Genomic DNA, 14,149 nt, shown 5'->3' on the forward strand with positions numbered 1-14,149 from the left:
TCAAGGTGAAAAAGAGAGCAAATACTTTTAGGATGATATATGTAATTATATATATATATATATATATATATATATATATATATATACACAGTACAGACCAAAAGTTTGGACACACCTTTCTAATTCAATGGGTTTTCTTTATTTTCATGACTATTTATAAGGCAAGAAATCCCACTTATTAACCTGACAGGGCACACCTATGAAGTGAAAACCATTTCAGGTGACGACCTCTTGAAGCTCATCGAGAAAATGCAGAGTGTGTGCAAAGCAGTAATCACAGCAAAAGGTTGCTACTTTGAAGAAACTAGAATATAAGGGGTATTTTCAGTTGTTTTACACTTTTTTGTTTAGTGTATATTTCCACATGTTTTATTCATAGTTTTGATGCCTTCAGTGTGAATCTACAATGTCAATAGTCATGAAATTAAAGGAAACTCATTGAATTAAAAGGTGTGTCCAAACTTTTGGTCTGTACTGTATATATATATATATATATATATATAATTACATATATCATCCTAAAGGTATTTGCTCTCTTTTTCACCTTGAGTTCGTCACTTTGTGTCTACATTAGTTAAATCTTAAATTTTTACTGTGCTGTATTTTGTGATAAAACCGTAACAACAGTTATTTTGAAGAACAACTTGCAGCTTTTATTATATATACATACACTGCCTGGCCAAAAAAAACGTCGCCACCAAAAAATGGTCACACTCTCTAATATTTTGTTGGACTGCCTTTAGCTTTGATTACAGCCCGCATTCGCTGTGGCATTGTTTCAATAAGCTTCTGCAGTGTCACAAGATTTATTTCCATCCAGTGTTGCATTAATCTTTCACCAAGATCTTGTATTGATGATGGGAGAGTCTGACCACTGCGCAAAGCCTTCTCCAGCACATCCCAAAGATTCTCAATGGGGTTAAGGTCTGGACTCTGTGGTGGCCAATCCATGTGTGAAAAAGATGTCTCATGCTCCCTGAACCACTCTTTCACAATGTGAGCCCGATGAATCCTGGCATTGTCGTCTTGGAATATGCCCGTTTCATTTGGGAAGACAAAATCCATTGATGGAATAACCTGGTCATTCAGTATATTCAGGTAGTCAGCTGACCTCATTCTTTGGGCACACAATGTTGCTGAACCTAGACCTGACCAACTGCAGCAACCCCAGATCATAGCACTGCCCCCACAGGCTTGTAGAGTAGGTACTAGGCATGATGGGTGCATCACTTCACCTGCCTCTCTTCTTACCCTGATGCGCCCATCACTCTGGAACAGGGTAAATCTGGACTCATCAGACCACATGACCCTCTTCCATTCCTCCAGAGTCCAATCTTTATGCTCCCTAGCAAACTGAAGCCTTTTTTTCTGGTTAGCCTTACTGATTAGAGGTTTTCTTACGGCTACACAGCTGTTCAATCCCAACCCCTTGAGTTCCCTTCGCATTGTGCGTGTGGAAATGCTTTAGCGTTCACAATTAAACATACTCCTGAGTTCTGATGTTGTTTTTCTCCGATTTGATTTGACCAAACGTTTAAGTAATCGCCGATCACGATCATTCAGGATTTCTTTCCGACCACATTTCTTCCTGGAAGACGATGGTTCCCCACCATTCTTCCAGTTTTTAATGATGCGTTGGACAGTTCTTAACCCAATTCTAGTAGTTTCTGCAATCTCCTTAGATGTTTTCTCTGCTTGATGCATGCCAATGATTTGACCCTTCTTAAACAGACTAACGTCTTTTCCACGACCACAGGATGTGTCTTTTGCCATGGTTGTTTAAGAAATTAGGAGTTACTCATTGCATCAGCTGGGGTTAAATAACTTGTTGCCAGCTGAAAGATAATTGCCTATGCAGTACTTATCCAATAGGAGGCTTGTACCTATTTGCTTAGTTAAATCCAGGTGGTGACTTTTTTTTGGCCAGGCAGTGTATATACGTATATATATGTATATAGCTTGTCCAGAAAAAAGGTAAACAGATACACCAAGATGAAGAAGTAAAGAGTCCTCACCACTTCCTGCACCAAACTAATGAGCTCCATGAGGCGACGGCGCAGTTTTCCCACTTCCTCCTTCACCTTGGTGACGTGCTGTTCATAAATCTCCACCAAAGGCTTGAAGGTGTGGCCGCCGTGCTGCAGACAACAAAGAGATCTATCCTTCAGGTGCTTCAACCTCTAGAAATATATTCTGATTAATTCAAAATGTGAGTGGAATAATTCTCTGATTATTGTTATACTTATAGTTTCTGCTTGGTATTTATTCCCATTTGTTGACTTTTTTTTTTTAGATAAAATTGATTTTATAGAGAAAGTTGACTGAGTAATGAAGCAGTATCTGTGCATATGATTCTTCTGATTTATTTATAACTTTGAATCCAGTCTGTAACATAAAAAAACATAAAAACAAAAGCTCTAAACATTACCATTCCTCCCCAGAGGGCACACTGGTGGCAGATGCATTTCTTACAGGTCCAGCAGAAAACACTCAACTTCTCATGGTGGTTTTCACATCTGCTCAGTGATGATGAAAAGAGAAACAATTGTTTTGTTTTTAATATTTGTGTTTTGTTTTCAAAAAATTGGTAGGGTTTACCAACTGCTCTCTAATACATTGAAGCTTAAAACTGGTATAGGTGACCTATTATGCTGCTTTGAAGAGGTAAGACTATACAAAACATGCTTATTATGTTTTGCACAAAATCATTCTCAGATAATGAGACTTTTGTCTGGTCGGTTCTGCATATTTTGAGCTCCTTTCAGAATGCGCTACTTAAGGACTTTTTAAAATCTAAAAAAGCTCTGCTGCTGGCCACGCCCTTGCGCCGACTCATTTTCAAATTCTACAACTTTAATCTCTGAAAAGTAAAATCTCCGGCATAACCAACATAAGGTGATTTCTGGATGGCAAGTCAACAACAAAACGCTTCTCTTTTCCAGCAGTCTTAGAGTAGATACAGCATTAAAATCATTATAGTCGAATGTGACTTAACAATTTGAAGGTTTTTGAAACAACTCATTTTCATGACACCAAAAATCTTTAACTTATTGTCAAAGATAAGTAGAAAAAAACCTCTGGGTGTTTTTTGGGCTGCTTCTAGAAACCTCAAAAGGAAGTATAAAAACATCCAAAAAGTAAATTTTTCATTATATGTCCACTTTAAAAAACTGTCACAGGGTTAAATTATAAAACAAGAAAAAGTGAACAGGTTTTAGGAGACACTCACTTGTCTTTGTCGTTGTCCTCATGTTTGGTGAGGCTGCAGAGCTGCAGGGTGTCCAGCTGCTGAGTGACCTCCTCAGCCCAGCGACAGTTCACCAGTTCCCTCAGCTGCAGTGGAGCTCTGTTTGAACAATAAGCAGGTAAAATTATAACTGATCCACAACTGACACATCTGACAAAATATAACATTAACCTTGTGTAAATTATGCAGGTTGATGCCTTCAAAGCTTTAAACACAAGGTAAGATTTTTGTACAACTTGAAATTTCTTTTAATAAAAATACTAAGGCAGTATCTTAAGCTGGAAATGCAGTACTTTGTTCAGACAAATACAGCTGAAAGTGAAGATCTGTGTGGATATAAGAAGATGTAAAGGTTCTCACCGACAATGTGGACATTGGGCTCTCTGCTCAGTCAGCCATCGCTGTCAAACAAGAGATTCCAGCTCAAGTACAACCAACACAAGAATACAACACAGGATTTACAGGAACATATGAAGGTTAGCCTCAGACCCCTACAAACACAAAAACAATCTGACAAAATCTGATTTCACAAAATCGCTGTTCTGGAATATTTAATATAAGGCTTTAGACATGGAACCTGCAAGAACTGGATGGATGGTTGGATGAATGAATGGGTGGATAACTTTATGGATAGATGGAATGTTGGATGGATGGATGTTTAAGATAACGTCAAAGGGAAAAGTAATAAAAATTCAAATATCTTTCAACACTTTATTTTTTATTCCTATATTTATTCTTCTTATAAAAATCTAGTTTTGCGCAGACTTCTCTAGACTGTGGAGGAAACCTATAAATTATTTTCTGAGACCTCATCCATTGTTCTTCTCTGGTCTATAATAAAGATTGTTCTTTAAAGCAAAGATCAAAGAACTGTGCTTGCAGAGAAAACAGCCCAGTTCCGGTTTGCTGATCACACCCACCCGAATGCAGCTGAAGCAGCAGAGTTTGGAGCAGTGGGGGCAGAGGCGTGCATCCCTCAGTTTCTCCATGCAGATGAAGCAGCGAAACACCTCAGCAATGCTCTGCAAAAAGACAAGAGGACAGTTCAACCCAAACTCCCCACATGGCTGAACAAACACCACTGAGACATGAGTCAAACTTCCTACCCATGTTGTATGGTTAAATAAGTACTACTGTAGTCCGTGTGTACTCACCTCAACACTTTGTTCATCCATTTCAGCCAGTTTGAAGTTGTCAGGTTCAGTAACTTAAACAAGTTGTTTGAAATAAAGTAAACATGCAGCACCTGCAGATAAGATAATATTGGATTTTTATGAATGATTACAGCAACCAAGATCAACATAATTTTTTTCCCCCAAGAAGAATTTGAAACAGGTGAAGAACTGAGATTAGATGAGTTCTAGGTGTAACATAGTTACAGAAAAAAAGTTTGTTTTTTTATCTTAAATGCAATATTTAAGATACTGTATACTGTATAAGATACTGTATATATTTTAGCACACATTTGGCTTACTTACTGCTCTAACCGTGTTGTTCTTCCAGGAAATGGCCTTTTTTGAGTTTGTATACCCCAGTTGATGATTAATTAGTTACTAAATTAGTTGACAATTATTTCAATAATCGATTAATCACACTTAATTGTTTCAGCCCTTAAACTCCTTAGATGAGCCACACTCTCCACCCTCTGAGCAGTTTTTATTGTCACCTAACAGCTTGCCAATCTAATACAGAAACACAGGAAAATCACATTCACACCTAAAGGCAATTTTTTTTAACAGTAATTAACCTAACAGTCATGTTTTTGTACTATAGGAAGAAACTGGAGTACCTAGAGACAACCATGTTGGAGAAAATGTTGACTCCATGCAGAAAGACCGCAGGACAACAGGGCTAGTAGCCTTGCCAATGTAGTCCATGTATACTCTGAACTCAACTTTAACAACATTCCCAACATAAATCTGTTTGACCCCGAAGTGTCAACTGATGGTGGATCAGTGACAAATGTGATGATGGCCTCAACTCTTCATGTGCAAAAGAAAATCCCTCACACTTAAGAAAAGTAAAACAATTCAAACTACTTCAAATAGTAACACTGTTGAAGAACTAAGTACATCAATTGCTGTTTTCCCATGACTTAGGAAAGAAAGTAGCATTCAAGACTCCGAGGTTTTTATCCATTATTATTATAATTATTGTTGTTATCATCATTAGTAAAATTATTATCATAATTTTAAAATATGGCGCAGATGACAAAATATTAAGTCTACAAAGTACAGTTTTACTTTGGCACAAGCAGTTGTTTTAAACGGATAGCTGGATGTTATACATGAATGGGCCCAGTCTCAGAAGACATTAACATGTCAAAAGAAAAAAGAAGAAAAATAGAGCTGTCGTTGATCTGAACTGCTCATATATTACTAAACATAAACCCGATAACTGAACCCAAACTGACTGAAAAACAGGGCAGCTTTTTTTCTCCTCCACAGAGAGCAGTGAAGCCATGATGTAGCAGCCTTTAGCGGGAGGCTGTCTCACCTCTTCGGAGACTCCTCCTCGGCTCCGTCCGCTTCACCTGATCAACAAACCGTCACAAATGGCTGAATCATATTACAACATCGCCATCAGTTGCAAAGAACATGTTCAACGAAACAATTTACGTTTAAAAAAAAAAAAAAAAAGCTCGGTTAGGTATGTAAGAACGTCATAATACCGCGTTTTATTGAAAAGGCCACATTCTGGGCCAAACTGAAGATGTAGCTGTTTGCACTGTCCCCTAGCGATCAGCTTCTTCTGTAGATTTTCACCATAGTCACCACACCTCTACGTTCTATTACCGCCCCCTGTTGTTACAGTGGGTCATTACAGCCTTTGTCGATCAGGCCTAAAGCGCTTACAATCATTAAAAAAAGAATGTGTTCCTATGACTCATTTGTTCTGACAAATGAGGTACCTTTTAAAGGTACCTTTTGAAAATAAGAACATCCATAACAGAATAAAATATAAATATATTCTTTATTGTCCCTTAGTGGGGGAAATTCAAGTGTACCAGCAGGCCAAATGGAATTATAGATTCACGCAAAGGTAAAAAGACAAAACAAAAAGAGACTCTGCAGTAAGGACAAATTTACAACATAAGAAAAAAGAAATACTACACACGCATTACAAATAGCATTCTCATATAAAAAAAAAATCTGCAAAGGATTAAGGTAATTTTTAATAATATTTATATTATATCCCAAAATATTTATAACTTTCTATTAAACTCTATATAAATTGTGACCTTTTTTTTGACTTTCTGCTCTGTACATCAAACATTGCATTCTGTTGCCATTTTTACATTTTCAATGTCTGAAGTGTCCAACCTTTTTATTTGAAAAAAGGGCTGCATGGAAATCAGCGCTGACAAATTTATAGGGATGAGCTGCTCCACGCCATCGCTGACCTATCTCAGTTGGCAGGAATAATACAAACATCACCTTGTTATCCAAAGCACCCTGAAGATGACTCCACTCTGCCCTTTTTGTATGGATGCACACACATGTGCGCTGTATATTCGCAGTAACCCTATTGTTGTTTTATGCAAACGGTCTGAAGCAGGATAGGACGCACAGAGACACATGCAAATCAGCTTATCAGGCGGCGCAGGCTGCACAGCAGAGATGAACGCTTCTCCACTTAGGAAAATGCTGATGAGCAGCTGTGGGTTTCCAAAACTCTTTATCCCAACACCCTTGTCCTCTTGAATAAACCGAGAAAGACAGAAAGACGTGAGAGCAGCTCTAAAACTTTCCATCCTAAGGTAAGTCACTCTTCTTTTATGAATGTTACAAGTGGGGTTTGTGCAGCAGTTTGGAGGGGAGGGCGCATTAGAATAAGCTCGAGATCATTTTCCTGGGTGGCTTGAGTGCTTCATTGTCCTGGTAAAGTTACAATCCTGTAGGAAAATCAGCTATATTTATCATTACAGATATTAAGATGAGCTCAGACCCAGTGGAGCAGTCGGAGGCTCCGGCTGACCAGAAAGGTAAGGAAATTTCACCCTGAACAGGTGAAAATAACAACACACAGATGTGTGTCAGGAAAGCTGCTATGTTTGATTTGAAACTGCTGGACTTTCTCCACAAATCACTATTTACAAAACATTAGGAGTGGATTAAATTTCCTGAACTGTAGGGTCATGTTGTTGTTTTGAGGCATCAAGATATTTTCTTCATAGACGATCTGAGTACATGCCTTTTGCTTTTTTATATTTTGCTCTTTTAGGGTCTCCTCTGGCGAAATATTTGCACATTTGTTGCTGTATTTAACATGCAAAACATTGGTTTGTCATAAAAAGCAGAAACCTTTCGGTGTTTTGTACGCAGTCACTTTGGCGGTTGGCTTCTGTTCGAATATGTGCCTCAAGCTATTTTTCTCAGAGACACCGAAAGCCCAGAGGCTGAGGATGCCAGCCAGCCCACCACACAGAAAAATCAGGAACAAGCAGTAGAAAAATGTGGAACTTTTATTCAAAACAATGGCTGCATGAGAGAAGTGAATGCCTTTGCTTCATGGAAGTGATAAATGACTCAGTTCTTTGTCCGTTTAGACCTTTTAAAATCTCCAGCGGAGTGTCATCCAAGCAAAAAAAAACTTTGGAGATAATCCAAAACAAACAAAACCACATAGAGAGTAACTACAGATGGAGGGGTTTTCTTTATAGTTTGGGTGAGGGTTCACTAAACAGAAAATGAAACGTTTATCTCAGGTGACTCTCCACCAGCACCTGCTCCCCTGTGGAAAACTGCCTCCTAGAAGTTTTGTTTGCACACTGTGCTAATGAAGGGATCTCAAGTGATCATGTGCAAGTAGTTCTCTCCTGGCAAAATGTGTGTAAACCTATATGTAGAGTGCCTTGAAATGTTTCAGATCGTCAAACTACTTAAAAACAGTGTCTTCAGTTGGAGGCTTCTTCAAATAAGCTGTAATACAGACTACTACAGGAGAATCTTCAAGAAGTTTGATTTGATATGAATTACAGCAACATTTGTTTTCTCTTTGGGATCAATAAAGTGGTTTTGAATTTGAAAAGTAACCAAAGTAGATACAAAATGCTTTTTTCATACTTTGATTTCATATATATATATATATATATATATATATATATATAAGCTAAACAAACTATGTGGAAAAAGTAATGCAGAATTGCTGCAATTCAGCTGCGTTGAAGGGCTTGAGAGCACGAATTCACTTTTCATGGTCATACAGTAATATCTGTCAGAGTCAAGCCTGATCTTTAACTAGGCTACTCCAAAATCAACATATTTTTAAGTCATTCAGGTGTGGACTTGTTGGTTTGCTTTGGATCATTGCGCTCCTTCCTAACACAAGTGTCATGAAATGTGTTTGTTGGTGGTGAGGATAGACATGGAGGACCCAGACTGAAGTGAGAAAATTATGATTTTAATGATGAAGTGTACAGAAATCCAGGTAGCACAGGTGAGCAATGAGGCAAGGGACTCAGACACTGGCAGCAATTGTAAAACAGGAATGAGATATAGGGACAAGTGACAATAGACAAGAGACACAGGTGGATTTAAATACACAGAGGGCAATAGAAAAAAACAAGGGACAGCTGGAAACAATCAAGGGGTAGACCAAACAACACAAGACTCAATTTACTGAAAAAACACACACAAAATCCAAATCCTCACAAGTTTAAGGTCACAAACTAGCTGTGTTTCCTACTGGTTTCGACAGGAAAGTACAGTAATGAGAGAGAGGGAAAACATGCAGCAAAGGTCACCAGGCCAGGAATTGAGCCTACAACAGCCGTGTCAAGGATTAAGGCCTCCTTATGTGGGCTGTGCTTAACCCCTATGCCACCACAGCACATCTGTGTTTCCATTGACCACAAAATTACACAAATTGAAATAACAATCAACATGATCATTTTGGAAAAACAAGTTTTTTGATAAATAGTTTTTGCTTTAAAATGAGGTGGTTGTTCAGCAGTATCAAAATTTCTGTATTTCGCAAAACTGCAACAGAGAAACTTTTTTCACATCACACTTGTTTGTAAACAGCAGTAGAGTGCAGCTGACACTACCAGAGCTCTCACAGCATTGCAAAGTTCATAAAAAGTTGCATGTTATTCAAATATGTTGAATCGAAGTTTAAAGTGAAAGTTGTGTTTGTGAAATGCACAAACAGTTAGATCTGCAGGACAACTTTGCTGTAGGACCAAATGTAAATGCTGTAAAACTCAACTTCACCTTTATTATGAAATTTACAAAGGAAGACTGTGTAGCTATCACTAAACTTTAAATCATGTTTATGATTTTTGTGGCGATCATAAACAAAAACATTAACAATGCTCAAGCTTTATTTGCAACAGCTGACAGGCTTACAAACCCTCCTGTGACTGTACCACCTGAACTGTAATCTAATGCAGCCTGCAATGAATTTGCCAACTTTTTTGCCAAGAAACTTCAAAAAATAAGAGGATTAATCTAAACATCCACTCTAAGTGCTGTAGTCAAACATAAAAAATGCAAAAAAACATGACTCAATTTCAACTACTTAGCTATAAAAGCATAGAAGAAATCATAAATGAATTAAGCTCAAGTTCCTGCTGTCTTGACATCATACCCACACCTTTCTTTAAAAAAGTCCTGCCTGTCATTGCTAATGATCTGATCTAAATAGTAAACTCATTCCTCTCATCAAGTGTTCTCCCCCAGGCTTTTAAAAACAGCAGTTAGCAAACCACTGATAAAAAATAACAATCTGGCCAAATCACAACTGCAGAATTACAGGCCAATCTCCATCAGCAAAATTATTGAAAAAGCTGTTTAAACAGTTAAATAGCTTTCTAATGATAAACTGTCAGGAACGGTGCGGTGTAGGTGGTGAGGCAGACGCAGATGACCCAGGTGAAATGAATAATGGTTGTTTTAATGATAAGGAAACGTCAAACACAGTCCAAAACAAGTCCAATAACACAGGCAGCACGACTGAGCGGAAGCCAGGGCTCAACGCCGGTAGCAACTGATAACACAAGAAGGACTGAGCGCACATTAGACAAGGACCCGACAAAGACACAGACACACAGGTGACACTAAATACACAGGGGGTAATTAGGGAACGAGAAACACCTGGGAGTAATCGAGTGGAGAACAGGACAACACGGAGACACAGAGACACAGAAAACTCGAAATAAACACACAGAAAAACATGGAACATGACAGTACCCCCCCCTCAAGGGTGGCTACCAGACGCCCAATAAAACCAAAAACACAACAAGGGTGGGCAGAGGGGCGATGGACGGGGGGCCAGAGTCCAAAACAACAAAAAACGACCCAACGGAGTGGGCGGAGGCACAGGAAGGGCCAAGAGTTAAAAAACAAACAAAAAACTACCCACAGGGTGGGCGGAGGCAAAGGAGGCGGGAACCATGGAGGTGGTCCAGCGGTGGTCCAGCGGTGGTCCAGCGGTGGTCCGGCGGTCGTCCGCGGCGCTGGAGGCGGGAACCACGGAGGCGGCGACGAACAGTCCCGGGAGGAGCACTGAGAGGCGGGGTCTCGGGAGGAACACTGAGAGGTGGGGTCTCGGGAGGAACACTAAAAGTCTCGGAACTGGCACTAAGGGGCGGAGACTCGGAACTGGCACTAAGGGGCAGAGATTCGGAACAGGCACCCTCTAACTGGGGCCGATAACCCACTAACTGGGGCCGGAAACTCCCTCAGCCGCACCGCCTGTCGGCCAGGTGCCAGGCGGGCCGCCTGGAATCCCATCACCATGGGAACAGTGGCTGGAGCTGTCTCTGGAGCGGGAGCCGCGGCGAGAGGTGGAAGATCCGGAGCAGCCAACGAGAGGCGGAATATCCGGAACAGCAACGAGAGGCGGAAGATCCTCAGCGGTGGGCTCTGGAGGTGCTGGTCCCGGAGAAGCTGGAGCTGGGCTGGCGGAGAGATAGTCTGGCTTGGGAGGCAGAGGGTTGCCTTTCAGCACCGCAATGGCTGTCAGGCGTTGCCACTCTGCCTCCTGTTGCAACTCCGCCAGCCAAAGATGCGGAAGTTGCAGAATCAAACGGTGAATCAAACGGTCCAGCATGAATAGAATAGAATAGAATAGAATTATTTATTCATCCCAGCAGGGAAATTACTTCGCAGTTACAGCAGCATAGAGACAATACACACAACAACCACCACTGAGTAGCAATTGTAGACAAGATAAAATAAGAATAAAATATAACATGCTGTCAATATAAAAAGCAGCTTAGAGCAGTCCTTGCAAGGATTCAAAAATGCAGAAACAGTATGTATATGTAAATATATGTACAGCAAGTGTGCCACAGTGCAGTTGTGCAAAATTGGACTGATTAGTGCAGAACAATGATTTAGCTTTTATTGTTCAGTGAGATGGCATGTGGCAGGAAGGATTTCCTGTATCTGTCCCTACGACAGAGGAGCTGGAGTAGCCTATGTGAGAAAGTGCTCCGCTGTGTGTCCACTATGTTGTGGAGAGGCTGCTGTTTATTGTCCATAATAGACAGAACCTTCTTCAATGTCCTCCTCTCCACCACAGTTTCCAGGGACTCCAGCCTTAGTTCCAGTACAGAGCCAGCTTTCCTGATGATTTTGTCTAGTCTATTAGAGTCGCTGGCTCTGATGCTGCTTCCCCAACACACAGCAGCAAAGAAGATGGCACCGGCAACAACACTGTGATAGAAGGTCTCCAACATCTTGCTGCACACATTGAAGGATCTCAGCTTCCTTAAAAAATAGAGTCTGCTCATCCCCTTCCTGCACACAGCGTCAATGTTAGATGCCCAGTCCAGTCTGTTGCCGATTACAACTCCCAGGTATTTGTAATCCTCCACCTCCTCCACCACTTCCCCTTTGATCTTTAGTGGCCGTGAAGGTGTCTTCTTCTTCTTCTTGAGCCTCAGGTGATTCTGGTCAGACCACTCCACAAAGCTGTCCACCAGTGTCCTGTACTCCCACTCCCCTCCATCCCCTATACACCCGACAACCGCTGAGTCATCAGAAAACTTCTGTAGGTAACATGATTCAGAGTTGTACTGGAAATCAGTGGTGTACAAGGTGAAGAGAAAGGGAGAAAGCACAGTTCCCAGTGGAGCCCCTACGTCACTGACCACCACATCAGACAGGACACTGCCCAGACGGACAAACTGTGGCCTGCCTGTCAAGTAGTCAATCACACAGGAGATCACTGAGTCGTTGACACCCATCCTCCGCAGCTTCTCACCCAGCAGCAGAGGCTGGATGTTGTTGAAGGCACTGGAGAAATCAAAGAATGATGGATGGACTAGCTACCTTAACTGCGTGGATGAAACACATCTCTATATTATGATCTCACCAGGTGACTCTGAACCCATCCAAGCACTAAACAGATGCTTAGAACAAATCAATGTGTGGATATGCCAAAACTTTCTCCAGCTGAACAGAAACAAAACTGAAGTTATTATCTTTGGACCTAAAAGAACGCTCTACAGTCACACAGCTTGATTACATTTGGAAACTAGAGACCAAGGCCAAAATTTAGGTGCACTGATGGACTCTGAACCATCAGTCATACATAAAGACAGTTACAAAGCTGACCTGAAGAATATTTCCAGAACTAGAAAATTTCTGAAGAAATTTAGCCGGGGCCTGCCAAGGCGTGCCTGTCGGTTTGGGCCCGGCGTTGTCATGCTAGAAATTAGCATCGATGCTAAAGAACGCTGCAACGTAATCAATAGCATGTGGAGAATCACAAGAACGTTAAGTAAGGTGGACGTGCACCATTCAGTATGATTTAAAATTTTGTCAAGGCTTTTATTTTGGAAGTTTTGTTAAACTTCATTTCAAAGGGCCAAACTAATCCCATGTGTAATAGTCATTGGATTAAAATAGTTATATAATGCTCAAAACACAAGTAGTTGATGTAAAAATATTAAAGGCTTTTATTTTGAAATGTTTGTTAAGCTTCATTTCAAAGCGCCAAACTAATCCTATGTTTATCAGTGCTTTGCATAAAAAAATCACATAATGCCCAAAAGAGCAAATACCTGATGTAAAATTGTCAAGGCTTTTAATTTGAAATTTTCAGTATGCTTCATTTCAAAGCGCCAAACTAATCCTATGTTTATCAGTGCTTTGGATAAAAAAATCACATAATGCCCAAAAGAGCAAATACCTGATGTAAAATTGTCAAGGCTTTTAATTTGAAATTTTCAGTATGCTTCATTTCAAAGGGCCAAACTAATACCATGTGTAACAGTGCTTTGGATGAAAAAGTCAAATAAAGCCAAAAAGAGCAATTACATGATGTAAAAATATTCAAGGCTTTTATTTTGGAATTTTTGTTAAACTTCATTTCAAAGGGCCAACCTAATCCCATGAATAACAGTCATTGGATAAAATCAGTTATATAATGCTCAAAACACAAGTAGTTGATGTAAAAATATTAAAGGCTTTTATTTTGGAATTTTTGTTAAACTTCATTTCAAAGGGCCAAACTAATCCCATGTGTAAGAGTCATTGGGTTAAATCAGTTATATAAAGCTGAAAACGCAAGTAGTTGATGTAAAAATATTAAAGGCTTTTATTTTGGAATTTTTGTTAAACTTCATTTCAAAGGGCCAACCTAATCCCATGAATAACAGTCATTGGATAAAATCAGTTATATAATGCTCAAAACACAAGTAGTTGATGTAAAAATATTAAAGGCTTTTATTTTGAAATTATTATTATGCTTCATTTTAAAGTTCCGAACTAATACCATGTGTAACAGTGCTTTGGATGAAAAAGTCAAATAAAGCCAAAAAGAGCAATTACATGATGTAAAAATATTCAAGGCTTTTATTTTGGAAGTTTTGTTAAACTTCATTTCAAAGGGCCAAACTAATACCATGCGTAATAGTCATTGGGTTAAAATAGTTATATAATGCTCAAA

At 39.7% G+C, this 14,149-nt stretch overlaps 2 protein-coding genes across 3 annotated transcripts in view; one reads left to right on the plus strand and one right to left on the minus strand.

Moving 5' to 3' along the window:
* Nucleotides 1-6,003, minus strand: part of trim37 (tripartite motif containing 37) — a 43,257-nt gene extending 37,254 nt beyond the window's left edge. For both annotated transcript variants that reach the window (XR_003597277.1, XM_028031467.1), the window contains exons 1-7: nucleotides 5,744-6,003; nucleotides 4,402-4,493; nucleotides 4,168-4,269; nucleotides 3,608-3,648; nucleotides 3,230-3,346; nucleotides 2,429-2,516; nucleotides 2,016-2,138 (exon numbers count right to left, since the gene is read on the minus strand). Coding sequence is in view for 1 of the 2 variants with exons in the window: in XM_028031467.1 (XP_027887268.1) it covers nucleotides 2,016-2,138; nucleotides 2,429-2,516; nucleotides 3,230-3,346; nucleotides 3,608-3,648; nucleotides 4,168-4,269; nucleotides 4,402-4,422 (492 nt within the window). In the remaining variant the exon portion in view is untranslated. The remainder of the gene's footprint in view (nucleotides 1-2,015; nucleotides 2,139-2,428; nucleotides 2,517-3,229; nucleotides 3,347-3,607; nucleotides 3,649-4,167; nucleotides 4,270-4,401; nucleotides 4,494-5,743) is intronic.
* An 805-nt stretch (nucleotides 6,004-6,808) lies between these two features.
* Nucleotides 6,809-14,149, plus strand: part of pou2f3 (POU class 2 homeobox 3) — a 51,738-nt gene continuing 44,397 nt past the window's right edge. The window contains exons 1-2 of the mRNA XM_028032012.1: nucleotides 6,809-7,007; nucleotides 7,176-7,232. Coding sequence (XP_027887813.1) covers nucleotides 7,184-7,232 — 49 coding nt within the window. The 5' untranslated portion in view covers nucleotides 6,809-7,007; nucleotides 7,176-7,183. The remainder of the gene's footprint in view (nucleotides 7,008-7,175; nucleotides 7,233-14,149) is intronic.

Source organism: Xiphophorus couchianus, chromosome 11 (assembly GCF_001444195.1).
Source record: "Xiphophorus couchianus chromosome 11, X_couchianus-1.0, whole genome shotgun sequence".
NCBI classification, from domain to species: Eukaryota; Metazoa; Chordata; class Actinopteri; order Cyprinodontiformes; family Poeciliidae; genus Xiphophorus; species Xiphophorus couchianus.